This window comes from Ranitomeya variabilis, chromosome 7 (assembly GCF_051348905.1).
Source record: "Ranitomeya variabilis isolate aRanVar5 chromosome 7, aRanVar5.hap1, whole genome shotgun sequence".
In the NCBI taxonomy this organism is placed as follows: domain Eukaryota; kingdom Metazoa; phylum Chordata; class Amphibia; order Anura; family Dendrobatidae; genus Ranitomeya; species Ranitomeya variabilis.
In genome coordinates, this window is record NC_135238.1 from 240,223,243 (window position 1) to 240,239,981 (window position 16,739).

The 16,739-nt window shown below is 47.6% G+C and overlaps 1 protein-coding gene across 1 annotated transcript in view; it reads left to right on the forward strand.

The window, feature by feature from the left end:
* SLC49A4 (solute carrier family 49 member 4) overlaps window positions 1-16,739 on the forward strand; it is a 45,310-nt gene that overhangs the window by 2,657 nt on the left and 25,914 nt on the right. Inside the window, exons 2-4 of the mRNA XM_077273304.1 lie at window positions 7,886-7,979; window positions 13,330-13,595; window positions 14,530-14,659. Of these exons, the coding sequence (XP_077129419.1) occupies window positions 7,886-7,979; window positions 13,330-13,595; window positions 14,530-14,659 (490 nt within the window). The remainder of the gene's footprint in view (window positions 1-7,885; window positions 7,980-13,329; window positions 13,596-14,529; window positions 14,660-16,739) is intronic.

Below are 16,739 nucleotides of genomic sequence, written 5' to 3' on the forward strand. Positions count from 1 at the left end.
CAGGGCGCTGGCACTGCTCCTCCTGTTCCTTCTCGCACGAAGGAGGTAGCCATCCTGCTGCTAGGTTATTGCCCTCCTACATCCCCCCCCCCACCCTCCTCGTCTCCCGGTGTACTGGCCTGTCTCCTGGTATCTGCTCCATGCTCTGGACACTGCTGACAGACACCGCTATGCTTCTTGCCACAGCTCGCATTGGTGTGCCATCCTGAATGAGCTGCACTACCTGAGCAACTTCTGCCTCATGCTACTGTACCTCTAGGGGTGAGAGACAAAATGCAAAAGTGACCAGAACAGCCCAAAAAGAAAATGAGAACAGAGAAATGGTCTGTGGTCACCCCTGTAGAACCAGTCGTAGAATTGCCGATCATTTCTATGTGTTCTGCTCCATTTACACAACAGCAGGAGAAATTGATTCACAATTGTTGTTGCTTCATAGCTGGACAGGTTGATTTCACAGAAGTGATTGACTTGGAGTTGCATTGTGTTGTTTGAGTGTTCCTTTTATTTTTTGGGCAGTGTATGTATGTATAAATATATTTATTAGGTTACATTACTATTTATTTTATATCGGTTTTAAAAACATGCCTGATGTCTGTAAAAGTCCAACTTGTTAAAAGATTAACCCATAGGATTGATACCAGAAAGGGAATATTTCAAAGTGCCAGAATTAATGTTTTAGGTCACAGCTCATCTCCAATCAATGCATAGAAAGTGGGATCGACATGACCTATCATGGTAAGGTGCCATAAATGTAAGAAGTGATAAGAGAAGGATTTAGGTTAAAAGGTATGTCTTTATTAACAACAATTTATAAAACCAATTTAAAAAGACAGGGCAAAGAGAAGCCTCTGATGGTGGGAAGAAGGCAGCAAGTTGGTAGCAGAAAAAATGCACTGTCAGCAAAAATTTGTAGCCTTATGGTAAACCATGCCATGATTAAGACTTCAGTCGAAACGCGTTGGTTAAATGCTGCTATGTGTGCATAATGCTGTGATATATCAACATTTTTTATGTGGTTTACCATAAGGATACAAACCTTTTTTAATATGGAATAATAAAAGAATTTTTATCACCAATCCTGCTGGATTCATCAGACCTTTTTTCTTCCTTTGGACTGGCTGCTCAACCTTTTTTCCGTGCAGGAACAGATGAGGAATCGCCCATACTCAGGTGAGCTGACTGCTTTCTTTTTAAATTGGTTTTCTAAAGTGTTAATTAATAAAGATATACCTTTTATCCTAAATCCTTCTCTTATCACTTCTTATCTTTATGGCACCTAAAGGCTGAGTCACACATAACGATATCGTTAACGATATCGTTGCACCGTCACGCTTTTGGTGACGTAAGCAACGATCCCGCTAACGATCTCGTTATGTGTGACAGCGACCAACGATCAGGCCCCTGCTGGGAGATCGTTGGTCGATGGGAATGATCAGGACCTTTTTTTGGTCGTTGATCACCCGCTGTCATCGCTGGACCGGCGTGTGTGACGCCGATCCAGCGATGTGTTCACTTGTAACCAGGGTAAACATCGGGTTACTAAGTGCAGGGCCGCGCTTAGTAACCCGATATTTACCCTGGTTACCATTGTAAAAGTTAAAAAAAACACTGCATACTCACATTCTGATGTCTGTCACGTCCCCCGGCGTCCACAGGGTTGACTGTGTCAGCGCCGGCCGTAAAGCAGAGCACAGCGGTGACGTCACCGCTGTTACTGCCGGCGCTGACACATTCAGTGCAGAGAAGCTCTCGGCAGCAGCGCGTGCATTACCAGCGCTCCTGCCGAAAGCAGTTTTAACCCTGTGGATTCCGTCGGGGGACGTGACAGACATCAGAATGTGAGTATGTACTGTTACTTTTTTTTTTTTTTTTTTACTTTTACAATGGTAACCAGGGTAAATAATCGGGTTACTAAGCGCGGCCCTGCACTTAGTAACCCGATGTTTACTCTGGTTACCCGGGTGCTGCAGGGGGACTTCGGCATTGTTGAAGACAGTTTCAACGATGCCGAAGTCGTTCCCCTGATCGTTGGTCGCTGGAGAGAACTGTCTGTGTGACAGCTCCCCAGCGACCACACAACGACTTACCAACGATCACAGCCAGGTCGTATCTCTGGTCGTGATCGTTGGTAAGTCGTTTAGTGTAACGATACCTTTAGCCTGATAGGACATGTTGATTCCACTACATTGTCCTTAACCTTTATAACCAGGACTATGGGAGACAATGCATAGAAAGTGGACAAAGCCTTAGGCTCTGTGCACACGATGCGGATTTTGCTGCGGGTCCGCAGCAGTTTCCCATGAGTTTACAGTACAATGTAAACCTATGGGAAACCGAAAACGCTGTGCACATGCTGCGGAAAAAAACGCGCGGAAACGCAGCGGTTTACATTCTGCAGCATGTCACTTCTTTGTGCGGAATCCGCAGCGGTTTTACACCTGCTCCAATAGAAAACCGCAGGTGTAAAACCGCAGAGGAATCCGCACAAAAACCGCAGTAAATCCGCAGTAAATTCGCAATAAATCCACAGGAAAAAGGCAGTGTTTTTGCCCTGCGGATTTATCAAATCCGCTGTGGAAAAATCCGCAGTGGACCATTCTGTGTGCACATAGCCTTATAAGTGATCCAGAATGGTATCAGAAAAAACTCCAAGTCGCCCCACAATGAATGAACCCCCCACCCAGCACCATCCGCAGAAAAATAAGAACATTATAGGTCTCAGAAAATGGCGACACAAAACACTTCATTGTTACAAAGTTCAAAAAGGTTTATTTTTTATTTTATAGAACCACGAAGTATAAACATAAAACTTTGCACGTTCACTTTCACCCTGATCGTCCTGACGGGGAGAATCGTCAGCTCATGTTTCCTGCAGAATGAACGCTGGAAATCAAAACCTGAAAGCTGCATTTCACCACAACCTACATTTTTTCCCCGATAACATTGTATGGTAAAGTAAATAGTGTTGTTCAAAACTACAACTCGTCCTGCGGAGAACGTGCCCTGATACAGCGATGTAGATGGAAAAATTAGTTGTCGTTCTTGGAAGAAGGGGAGGAAATGGCAAAAGTGCAAAAATGTGAATTGGCTCCAATGAGCAGGTGTTAAGTTTGAGCAACTTTCATTATAACAGGATGAAATCCGGGATGATTTAATATCAAAAACTCCTGAAAGTCTGTTATTGGCTGTTTATTTTAGTGTTTGTAGCTTAAAATGACCTTTTTCATAATTTTTGCCTCTTGTTGCTTTTCTGTTACTTGAGGCAGCTTGTCAGAATCTGTCTCCTTCCCCCTCTGGCAGCTGACATTAAAACCCATTCTTGCTTCCCCAGCTAGCTGTAGTGCCACGTCCTGCAGGGCCGCTCCCTGCGAGCAGGCAGGCTATTGTAGAGGCCCCAGTGCTTCGCACATTAGATGGATGTGCACATTGCTATGCACTGAACGTGGAGGCGCTATACCATGGATGGCATCGCGCGGCATCTGATGTTTGTCTGGATAATTGCTCATTTGTGGATGTACATATATTTCTCCCCTCCCGTCATGTTCGCGGTGATTGCGCCGGTGGTTGGTGAGATAATTAGAGCGCTGTCTATCCTGCTGCGCGGGAACACTTTACACTTCTGACAGCTTGTTACAGGGATGACATCCCCGGATCCGCGGCTGTGAGAGCTGTCACCCTCTAAGACGTTAATGTGACTTGTCAGCCCCCAAACACCCCAGACACAAAAAACAAGTCAGCCAGGGATAGAGGAAAATCCCGGCACCGGATGCGCTGCCGTCTGCGGAGGCCTGCAGGTCTCATCAGGATCTGGCACAAAATCACTTTCTCAATTGTTTGTTTTTTGAAACTTTGGATAACTGTTTTTACAACTTTTTCTTACATCCATAGACCGTGCTGTAAATACTGCAGTCTTATTGTATGGCTGTGACGTCATCAGTTTCTCCATAGACTTCTCATGACTCTTGCCTAGCTGCTTGTTTACAAGGACATGTGCCAGGGAGATGCTGACGTCTGCCACGTGTTGGCACGGACCTGGAGCTGTCAGTTGCCCGTCACTATCCCCACTCCCCGTTCCTCTTCGTTCCTTCTCCCTGCTTGCAGTGGGTATTCTAACGCAGGGCTGCAGTAAGGTGCGCAAAGTCAAAGTGCAATGAATGTACGATGAAATATCTGGCTATTCCGGAAACTGCATGTGGCCGTGGGAGCCGGGACTTCACCTGTCATTCTAAAGCTACGTAAGGGTACGTTCACATTAGCGTTGTGCGACGCAGCGTCGGGTGCCGCTGCGGCGACGCATGCGTCATGCGCCCCTATATTTAACATGGGGGCGCATGGACATGCGTTGTACTTGCGTTTTGTGACGCATGCGTCACTGCGGCGCACGCGTCAGGGCGCAGAGGACGCAGCAAGTTGCATTTTTTTGTGCGTCCAAAATCAAGCAAAAAAAGGACGCATGCGTCACAAAACAATGCGTTTTGCATGCGTTGTGCGTTGCGTCGCCGGCGCAACACACAACAACGCAAATGTGAACGTAGCCTAAGAGACGTACGGCCTCCTGCCAACAGCTGATCCGCTGGATGACTGGGAAGGATCCTATGGGATCATTTTCCTTCCTGTGTTTCACTACTGTGCTAGAGGTAAAAGCTGTTTGCTTTATTGGGAATCACCGAGGTCCATTTACCCCCCCCCCCCCCCTTTTTTTTAATTTTTTTATATACAGGTAAAACCTGCTCTCTTGGCAGTAAAATAGCTGCTGGAAAAGGCGGGTATTGCTGCATTTTTTAGTTTCTTGTGCATGTTGATAAAGTTTAGTGCCACCCCCCAAAAAGAATGATTTATCTTCATTAGGTTTTTTTTAGCAGTTTTTTTTTTTTTACTGTTTTTTTTCACTTACCCATTGTTTCCAGTGGGTTAACCCCTTAACGACCGCTGATACGCCTTTTAATGGGTGAAGGATACATATTCCTCGGCGCTGCTTTTTAACAGCACTGAGAAATAAGGGTATAGCACCCCTTAGCATCATAAAATCTCCGGGGTCTCGGCTATCGGGGGTAGCTGAGACCCCGTAGAACATGATTCGGGTGGGGTTTTTACCGTTCCCAGTCTTGTGATCGCCATTATTCACTGAATAACGATGATTGAAAAAAATCAAAGGGCAGGTTTCCCATTCATTTCTCTCTCTCCTCTGGTATGATCTAGCATACCAGAGGAGAGAAAAATGGAGTCCCCCGGTACCTTCGCCTTTCACAGACCCTCCAGCTCTGTCCCCCCGGCCCTCCACGTCATGTTCCCGGAAGAAAATAGCAGGCGCATGCGAAATGTGCCCACTGAGATCTGCCAGCCGGCACCCAGCAGCATCAGGAGATTTTTCTTATTGGTTCATTTTGATCACTTTGATGGAGTCTATCGGTGATCAAAATTAAAAGAAAAAAAAAAAAAAAAAGTAAATCAAATCTCCCTTTATCACCTTCTTAGTTAGGTAAAAAAAAAATGTACTTTTTTCCAGTAGGCTTGGAGCTAGGATTAGGGCTGGGCTAGGGTAACTGTTGGGGCTGGGGTTAGAGTTAGTGTTACAGTTGAGGTTGGGGTTAGGGGTAGAGCTGCGTTAGGGTTGGAGTTAGAATTATTATTTATTGTTATAGCGCCATTTATTCCATGGCGCTTTACAAGTGAGAATTGGGGGGTTTCCACTGTTAAGGCATATGACGGGGTCTCCAAACACAACATGGCCCCATCATTGATTCCAGACAATCAAAAAGTGATACGGTGCTCCCTCCCTTCTGAGCCCTGTCATGTGCCCAAACAGTGGCTTCCCACCACATATGGGGTATCGGTGTACTCAAGAGAAATTGCACAACAAATTGTGGTCCATTTTCTCATGGTACCCCTGTAAAAATAAAAAAAAAAAGTTTGGGTCTAAAGTAAAAAATTTTTTTTTTAATTTATTTTTTTTATATACACCGAAAAAAGTTTGGCGTATTTTCTGTCATATTGACCCCCAAACTCACTTCAAGTGTGAGGTGGTCCCTAAAAAAAGGTTTTGTAGATTTTTGTAAAAATTAGGAATTGTTGGTCCAGTTTTAAACCTTATACAGTCCTAACAAAAAAAAAATTTCCAAAATTGTGCTGATGTAAAGTTGGCATGTGGGAAATGTTAGTGTGTGACAAATTTCTCTGATTTAAGGGCACAAAAATTGAAAGTTTGAAAATTGCAACATTTTCAAAATTTTTGGCAGATTTCCATTTTTTTTTTCATAAATAAAAACAAGTCACTTCGAAAAACGTTACCACTGTCATGAAGTACAATATGTTGAGAACAAACATCTCAATCAGTGAGATCCATTGAAGCGTTCTAGAGCTATAACCTCATAAAGGGACAGTGGTCAGAATTGTAAAAATTGGCCTGGTCGTTAAGGACAAAATTGGATTGATCACTAAGGGGTTAAACGCTCCAAATACATAAGAAGAAGCTGAAAATGACACGCTGTAGTTTTCCAAATCGAGATAATAAAACCAATGTGTGTGCTTGAGATTTCTGAAATCTCAGACTTCACTGCTCCAGTAAAACGCAACTTAAAACTTTTGCATAGAAATACGCTGCAAAAATCCAACATGTGAACATAAGTCCTTCTCCTTCGCTTGACTTGTGGCTCGGTGCTTTTGTCTGTGACGTGGTGACCTGGGCGCACTCCTGTAACCATTGCAGTGCGGTGCTTTTGTCTGTGACGTGGTGACCTGGGCGCACTCCTGTAACCATTGCAGTGCGGTGCTTTTGTCTGTGACGTGGTGACCTGGGTGTGCTCCTGTAACCATTGCAGTGCGGTGCTTTTGTCTGTGATGTGGTGACCTGGGCGCACTCCTGTAACCATTGCAGTGCGGTGCTTTTGTCTGTGACGTGGTGACCTGGGCGCACTCCTGTAACCATTGCAGTGCGGTGCTTTTGTCTGTGACGTGGTGACCTGGGTGTGCTCCTGTAACCATTGCAGTGCGGTGCTTTTGTCTGTGACGTGGTGACCTGGGCGCACTCCTGTAACCATTGCAGTGCGGTGCTTTTGTCTGTGACGTGGTGACCTGGGCGCACTCCTGTAACCATTGCAGTGCGGTGCTTTTGTCTGTGACGTGGTGACCTGGGCGCACTCCTGTAACCATTGCAGTGCGGTGCTTTTGTCTGTGACGTGGTGACCTGGGCGCACTCCTGTAACCATTGCAGTGCGGTGCTTTTGTCTGTGACGTGGTGACCTGGGCGCACTCCTGTAACCATTGCAGTGCGGTGCTTTTGTCTGTGACGTGGTGACCTGGGCGCACTCCTGTAACCATTGCAGTGCGGTGCTTTTGTCTGTGACGTGGTGACCTGGGCGCACTCCTGTAACCATTGCAGTGCGGTGCTTTTGTCTGTGATGTGGTGACCTGGGCGCACTCCTGTAACCATTGCAGTGCGGTGCTTTTGTCTGTGACGTGGTGACCTGGGCGCACTCCTGTAACCATTGCAATGCTGAAAGTTGTAGCGTCAATTGTTTGCGCAAGGAGTAAAACTGAGAACTGCAGAATCCCCAACTATACAGCCCCTGACTGCAGTGATGAGGGTCCTCGGCCTAGTTGTGTGATGAGCATCGGATCTGTGCTCGCAGCTCTGTAGTGTCCGGTCCTGGGAATATGTGGCCGGTCCTTTCATCCATCACCAGCACCTAAAGCTGCCAACTCCTTGTGTCTGCACAGAGTGACCTACTCTGTGACCTACTGACCGTTCTCCCAAGCTGACCCGGCCAGGATGAATCGCCATCGCCGGCCTCCTCTGCTGCCTCGTTACCCTGATTACTACGCTCTCCCATTACACGCAGGGTGTCTGTAATTACTGCTCATCCTCATCTCATTACTGTTCCTCTAGGTCTCCGTGTCACCGTCCTCCTCACGCTGCTCTTAATGGTGGTCGGCTCCGGCCTGCGATGTGTCCCAGTGTCCGACCTGGGAGTAAGGAGATGGTAAGTCACTGTGAGATGCCACAAGATGCACATGAAACGCCTATGCCGAGCAGAAAATAGTCCTCCAACCATAATTTGCATATAAAAAGATAATTTTCATTGAAATGTACAATTAAAAAATATATATTAAATAAAGTGTTTGGAGATGTAAATGGGCCATACAGAAAAAAGCAAGCAAAACACTGGAGCCAAAAATAGATGGATAGTGCCCAAAAAGTGATACTGCATCCATAATTATAGGCGATCTGTAACCACCTGCACAGTAAACTTGTAACGCTCGCGCCGAGACTGGTTGGCGCGGGCGCCTGGGGGTGTGGCCCCACTGGACCACAGACCGAACTTCCCTGGAAGGGGTGTAACTAAGTAGCTTCCTAGGTGTTCACTGGAGCCTCTGATGGTGAGGACAGACTTGTGCAATAGGAAGCTACCAGGTACCACTCCAGGGTGGAGTCGGACTGTGGATGCTGATCCCACCGAGGACAAAACACAGGCAGGCAAGCACGGTTGTGGCACTGGCTGACAGACGTGTTTGGCAGAGGCCCAGACGGGCGGACTGGCTTGACGGAGATACAGGCAGGCAGGCAGACGGGCGCGGCTGGCACTCAGGCAGACAGGCGGGCACGGCTGGCACTGGCAGACAGGACTGATACTCTGGTAGGAACTGGTATTCAGGTGGTTGTATGGAAACAGGTAAGAACCTGTTCAGACTGGAGAACATAAAGAAACAGGTAGAGACCCGTACGGCAAGTTGCAGAAAAAAGATAGAGCAAGAGTGGAAGCAAAGCAGAATCACAGGAGGCGGAGCAAGACCAGGAGGCGGAGCCAAGAGCGGAGACGCTGGAGGCGGAGCCAAGAGCGGAGACGCTGGAGGCGGAGCCAAGAGCGGAGACGCTGGAGGCGGAGCCAAGAGCGGAGACGCTGGAGGCGGAGCCAAGAGCGGAGACGCTGGAGGCGGAGCCAAGAGCGGAGACGCTGGAGGCGGAGCCAAGAGCGGAGACGCTGGAGGCGGAGCCAAGAGCGGAGACGCTGGAGGCGGAGCCAAGAGCGGAGACGCTGAGCCAAGAGCGGAGACGCTGGAGGCGGAGCCAAGAGCCAGAACCGCAGGAGGTAACGCCAAGAGCAAAAGAGTGCAGAACCACAGGTTGTGGCGAGGAAAGCGGAGAAGCACAGAACCACTGATAGTGGCAAGCAGAGCAGAGAGATAAGGCGGAGGTACACACAGCAGAGTGGGAAATGACAAATGACAAAGAAGGAACAGGAACGGACATAGACCAGAGTTCAGACAGGAACGGACACGGATACACAAACAGAACACAGATGAAGGCCTGCAGTATTGCAGCCCTCTGAGACAGGAAACAGACACGACCTGGCAGCTCAGTAGCAAATGCTAACTGAGGGGAATAGTTTGCTCAGGCATCCTCCAATGGGTGAGGACTAGTGTTGAGCATTCCGATACCGCAAGTATCGGGTATCGGCCGATACTTGCGGGTATCGGAATTCCGATACCGAGATCCGATACTTTTGTGGTATCGGGTATCGGTATCGAAACAACATTAATGTGTAAAATTAAGAATTAAAATAAAAAATATTGCTATACTCACCTCTCCGACGCAGCCTGGACCTCACCGAGGGAACCGGCAGCGTTGTTTGCTTAAAATGCACGCTTTTACTTCCTTCCGTGACGTCACGGCTTGTGATTGGTCGCGTGCCGCCCATGTGGCCGCGACGCGACCAATCACAGCAAGCCGTGACGTAATTTTCAGGTCCTCAATGCAGAAATAGGCATCAGGACCTGAAATTACGTCACGGCTTGCTGTGATTGGTCGCGTCGCGGTCACATGGGCGACGCGACCAATCACAAGCCATGACGTCACGGGAGGCAGGAGACGCGCGCATTTTTAAAATTACGTCACGGCTTGTGATTGGTTGCGTGCCGCCCATGTGACCGCGACGCGACCAATCACAGCAAGCCGTGACGTAATTTCAGGTCCTCAATGCAGAAATAGGCATCAGGACCTGAAATTACGTCACGGCTTGCTGTGATTGGTCGCGTCGCGGTCACATGGGCGGCACGCAACCAATCACAAGCCGTGACGTAATTTTAAAAATGCGCGCGTCTCCTGCCTCCCGTGACGTCACGGCTTTTGATTGGTCGCGTCGCCCATGTGACCGCGACGCGACCAATCACAAGCCGGAACGTAATTTTAAATTCCTGAATGCCTAGAATTAGGCATTGAGGACCTGAAAATTACGTCACGGCTTGCTGTGATTGGTCGCGTCGCGGCCACATGGGCGGCACGCGACCAATCACAAGCCGTGACGTCACGGAAGGAAGTAAAAGCGCGCATTTTAAGCAAACAACGCTGCCGGTTCCCTGGGTGAGGTCCAGGCTGCGTCGGAGAGGTGAGTATAGCAATATTTTTTATTTTAATTCTTTATTTTACACATTAATATGGTTCCCAGGGCCTGAAGGAGTTTCCTCTCCTTCAGACCCTGGGAACCATCAGGAATACCGTCCGATACTTGAGTCCCATTGACTTGTATTGGTATCGGTATCGGATTAGATCCGATACTTTCCGATACTGATACTTTCAAGTATCGGACGGTATCGCTCAACACTAGTGAAGACGCCTTAAGTATCAGAGGCCTCTAGGCCATTGGCCAGGGACTCCTTAGGGAGGTGCACACAGTCTCAATAAGAATCCGGAGTGGCTGGCGCCGCCCCCCTATGCACACAGCCAGGAAGTGTACACAGAGCAAGGGCCATGGAGCACACGGCATGGAGCTGGCAGCAGACAGATCTCACAGCATGGCACTGGGTGAGTGAGTTGATGTAACAGGCAGATGGGGAATGGAAGGCCATGCAGTGATGCCGGCAGGGTTGTTACAAAACTCTAATTATAAAGTAATGAGCAGTAGTCTTCTGAAAAAAATAATAAAGTGCAGAGAATTAGAGTGCAGCAATAGGGCACAAATAAGTAAATGAATTAGTAACCCTGGACACTACTAGGGTTTTGTCCTTGGTGACCCAGAATGAGGCGTACAGAGGTTAAGTAATAAAAAATGCAGTAAATGAACACCTCATAAGGGAGACCAGAAACAAGAAGACATTGCATACCATGCCTCAAGGTAAAGAGTTAATACATCAGTCATAGGTATACAATGAGGAGCCAGGGAAATAAATGCACAGAGTGCCGGAGGTCCCAGCGTTACCCCTTGTAATGTATGCTCAGTGACTGCACCAGCAGAATAGTGAGTGCAGCTCTAGGGTATAATACAGGATGTAACTCAGGATCAGTAATGTAATGTATGTACACAGTGACTGCACCAGCAGAATAGTGAGTGCAGCTCTGGAGTATAATACAGGATGTAGCTCAGGATCAGTAATGTATGTGCACAGTGACTGCACCAGAAGAATAGTGAGTGCAGCTCTGGGGTATAATACAGGATGTAACTCAGGATCAGTAATGTAATGTATGTACACAGTGACTGCACCAGCAGAATAGTGAGTGCAGCTCTGGGGTATAATACAGGAGGTAACTCGGGATCAGTAATGTAATGTATGTACACAGTGACTGCACCAGCAGAATAGTGAGTGCAGCTCTGGAGTATAATACAGGATGTAACTCAGGATCAGTAATGTAATGTATGTACACAGTGACTGCACCAGCAGAATAGTGAGTGCAGCTCTGGGGTATAATACAGGATGTAACTCAGGATCAGTAATGTAATGTATGTACACAGTGACTGCACCAGCACAGTAGTGAGTGCAGCTCTGGAGTATAATACAGGAGGTAACTCAGGATCAGTAATGCAATGTATGTACACAGTGACTGCACCAGCAGAATAGTGAGTGCAGCTCTGGAGTATAATACAGGATGTAACTCAGGATCAGTAATGTAATGTATGTACACAGCGACTGCACCAGCAGAATAGTGAGTGCAGCTCTGGAGTATAATACAGGATGTAACTCCGGATCAGTAATGTAATGTATGTACACAGTGACTGCACCAGCACAGTAGTGAGTGCAGCTCTGGAGTATAATACAGGATGTAACTCAGGATCAGTAATGTATGTGCACAGTGGCTGCACCAGCAGAATAGTGAGTGCAGCTCTGGGGTATAATACAGGAGGTAACTCAGGATCAGTAATGTATGTACAGCGGGTATGGAGAGTATTCATTCCCCTTTAAATTTTTTGCATTCATGTTTCCTTCAATGACAACCAGTCGTCCTGTCCCTGGAGCTGAAAAACTCCCCCATAGCATGATGCTGCCACCACCATGCTTCACTGTGGGGATTGTATTGGGCAGTTAATGAGCAGTGCCTGGTTTTCTCCACACATATCGCTTAGAATTATCACTAAAAAGGTCTATCTTCGTCTCATCAGACCAGAGAATCTTATTTCTCATAGTCCGGGAGTCCTTCATGTGTTTTATAGCAAACTCTATGCGGCTTTCATATGTCTTGCACTGAGGGGAGGCTTCCGTCGGGCCCCTCTGCCATAAAGGCCTGACTGGTGGAGGCTGCAGTGAAAGGTGACTTTGTGGAACTTTCTCCCATCTCCCTACTGCATCTCTGGAGCTCAGCCACAGTGATCTTGGGGTTCTTCTTTACCTCTCTCACCGAGGCTCTTCTCCCACGATTGCTCAGTTTGGCTGGATGGCCAGGTCTAGGAAGACTTCTGGTGGCCCCAAACGTCTTCCTTTTAAGGATTATGGAGGGCACTGTGCTCTTAGGAACCTTGAGTCCTGCAGAAGTTCTGTTGAAACCTTGGCCAGGTCTGTGCCTTGCCACAGTTCTGTCTCTGAGCTCCTTGGCCAGTTCCTTTGACCTCATGATTCTCCTTTGGTCTGACATGCACTGTGAGCTGTGAGGTCTTATATAGACAGGTGTGCGCCTTTCCAAATCAAGTCCTATCAGTTTAATTACACACAGTTGGACTCCAATGAAGGAGGAGAACCATCACAAGGAGGATCACAAGGAAATGGACAGCATGTGACCTATATATGAGTGTCTGAGCAAAGGGGCTGAAGACTTATGACCATGTGATATTTCAGGTTTTCTTTTGTAATAAATTTGCAAAAATTTCTACCTTTTTTTTTTTTTTTTTTTTCAGTCCGGATGGGGTGCAGAGTGTACAGTAATGAGGGAAAATGAACTTTTCTGTATTTACCAAATGGTTGCAATGAAACAGAGTGAAAAATGTAAAGGGGTCTGAATACTTTCCGTACCCACTGTGTGTACATCGTGATGCCACCAGCAGAATAGTGAGCGCAGCTCTGGAGTATGATGTAGGATATATCCTGGAGTTTGGATGGTGTATAATATATTTTGTGCTTTATCTCCAGGCTCATACATGGCGGTCAGCTGCTGAATGGATTTGCTGGACCAACTGCTATGAACGCTGCTCCTTTTCTTTCCACGACGTGGTTCTCTCCAGATGAACGTGCTACAGCCACCGCCATTGCCTCAATGTTGAACTATTTAGGAGGAGCTTGTGCATTTTTAATTGGACCTTTAATTGTTCCTGCTCCTAACAATACATCCGACAGCTTCCTGACCGGAGAACACGAAGCCACGATCAAGGACCGGATTGAGGCAGTGATGTACACAGGTAGATACAGATTAGACAATACAGGGTGGATAGCAGTGTAGATCAGTCTACTGCACTCTTAAATTAAAGGGAACCTGTCACCCCCCAAAATCAAAGTAGAGCTAAGCCCACCGGCATCGGGGTATATCTCCAGCATTCTGTAATGCATTCTGTAATGCTGTAGATAAGCCCCCGATGTATCCTGAAAGATGAGAAAAAGAGGTTAGATTATACTCACCCAGGAGCGGTCCCTCTGCGGTCCGGTCCGGGGCCTCCTATCTTAATAGGATGACGTCCTTTTGTAGTCATGCTGCGGCTCCGGCACAGGTGTACTAATTTTCCCTGTTGAGGGCAGAGCAATGTACTGCAGTGTGCAGGGAAAGGTCAGAGAGGCCTGGCACCTGCGCACTGCAGTACTTTGCTCTGCCCTCAACAGGGAAAATCCGTACACCTGTGCCGGAGCCGCAGCGTGAAGACAAGAAGAGGACGTCATCGTAAGAAGATGGGAGGCCCCAGACCGGACCGCGACGCCCATCGGATCGGGACCACCCCTGGGTGAGTATAATCTAACCTCTTTTTCTCAGCTTTCATGATACATCGGGGGCTTATCTACAGCGTTACAGAATGCATTACACAATGCTGGAGATAAGCCCCTGATGCCGGTGGGCTTAGCTCACCTTCGATTTTGGGAGTAACAGGTTCCCTTTAAGCTTAGTTTTGCAGCATCTCTTACTGCTTTACTGCAGTGAATAGGAGATTTGCCTTTTGAGTTTCTGGTTTTCTCCTGCACAATGCGGGGAGTTGTAAGCGGCACCTGACCTGACCCTTATGTACAGATCCTGGGGGGGGGGATCAGCGGTTCAGATCTGTGGCTGCAATGTCTTTTAGATGATCTCTGTTCTCACCATTTGTCCTGAGTTTTGTCTTCATATCTTGACTCTTTGTTTTCTTGCAGAGTTTGGGATCATCACGCTGCTCTTTGCGGCTGTCCTGGCTTACTTCCCTGCCCGACCCCCAGTGCCCCCCAGTGTAGCTGCTGCTGGTCGCAGGCTCGGATACAGGAGCAGCATCAGAAGGTTGCTCAGGTGAGTCCTGTACTAATTTGTGTTCACTAGCTAAGTAGTGTCTGTTAGAATTAGGATTGTTCTTCTGTGCAGAGCTGCACTCTTTCCTCTTCTTTTCATTTTTTTTTTTTTGTTTAACCGCCAGTGTTCTTAAAATTTGCAATGCTTCTCCTAACAATGCTGAACCAGACCATCCCGTGGATTGCACAAAAAATCACAAAGACATTTCTGTTTTTGGCACAGTCCGGGTGAATTGTTGTGATGCCAGTCTTTAACATTGTACAGTAATGGATAGGAGAAGCTTTGCAAAAAAAAAAAATATATATAAATATATATATATATATATATTATTGGCTCGAGTATAAGCCTAGGGGGGGAAATGCAGCACCTACCGGTAAATGTCAAAAGTAATAATAGATACCAATAAAAGTAAAATTAATTGAGACATCAGTAGGTTAAGTGTCTTTGAATATCCATATTGAATCGGGAGCCCCATATAATGCTCCATACTGTTCATTATGGCCCCATAAGATGTTCCATATTAAATTATGCCCCATATAATCCTGCATAAAGGTTAATAAAGGCCCCATAAGATGCTCCATAGACACATTTGCCCAATATAATGCTGCACAAATGCTGATTATGGCCCCATAAGATGCTCTATAAAGATATTTGCCCCTTATAGTGCTGCACAAATGTTATGGCCCTATAAGATGCTCCATACAGACACTTGCCCCATATGCCGTAGTGCCCTACAAACGTTAAATTATGGCCCCATACAGACACTTGCCCCATATAGTGCTGCACAAACATTATGCCCCTATATAGTGCTGCAGAAACGTTATGGCCCTATATAGTGCTGCACAAATGTTATGGCCCCATATAGTGCTGCAGGAATGTTATGGCCCCATATAGTGCCGCAGGAACGTTATGGCCCCATATAGTGCTGCAGAAATGTTATGGCCCCATATAGTGCCGCAGGAATGTTATGGCCCCATATAGTGCCGCAGGAATGTTATGGCCCCATATAGTGCCGCAGGAACGTTATGGCCCCATATAGTGCCGCAGGAACGTTATGGCCCCATATAGTGCCGCAGGAACGTTATGGCCCCATATAGTGCCGCAGGAACGTTATGGCCCCATATAGTGCCGCAGGAATGTTATGGCCCCATATAGTGCCGCAGGAATGTTATGGCCCCATATAGTGCTGCAGGAATGTTATGGCCCCATATAGTGCCGCAGGAACGTTATGGCCCCATATAGTGCCGCAGGAACGTTATGGCCCCATATAGTGCCGCAGGAACGTTATGGCCCCATATAGTGCTGCAGGAATGTTATGGCCCCATATAGTGCTGCAGAAATGTTATGGCCCCATATAGTGCTGCAGGAATGTTATGGCCCCATATAGTGCTGCAGGAATGTTATGGCCGCATATAGTGCCGCAGGAATGTTATGGCCCCATATAGTGCTGCAGGAATGTTATGGCCCCATATAGTGCTGCAGGAACGTTATGGCCCCATAGATGCTCCATACAGACACTTGCCCCATTTGCTGCGATAAAAAAAAAATAAATCACATACTCACCTCTCCGTCGTTCAGGCCCCCGCACTTTCAATAGTCACCTGCTCCTCGTTCCGGGCTCCGATCTGTCTCCAGCACTGACGTTCAGCAGAGGGCGCGCACTGACCACGTCACCGCGCCCTCTGACCTCAGCGTCAGTGCTGGAGACAGATCGGCGCCCGGAACGAGGAGCAGGTGACTATCGTGCAGCGCTGCGCTCCCCTCCCCGTATACTCACCTGGTCCTGCCGCTGTGTAGATCCTGCTTCCCCGACGCCGCAGCGCTTCATCCTGTACTCAGCGGTCACATGGTCCCACTGATTACAGTAATGAATATGCGGCTCCACCCCTATGGGAGGTGGAGCTGCATATTCATTTACTGTAATCAGCGGGACCATGTGACCGCTGAGTACAGGAAGAAGCTGAAGCTGCTGCTGCCGGCGCCGGGGAAGACTGGGACCGCGCCTGGACTAGGTGAGTATTTTTAGACAGCCCCCGCTCCCCCCCCCCCCCCCCCCCGCCGACCCCGGGTATGACTCGAG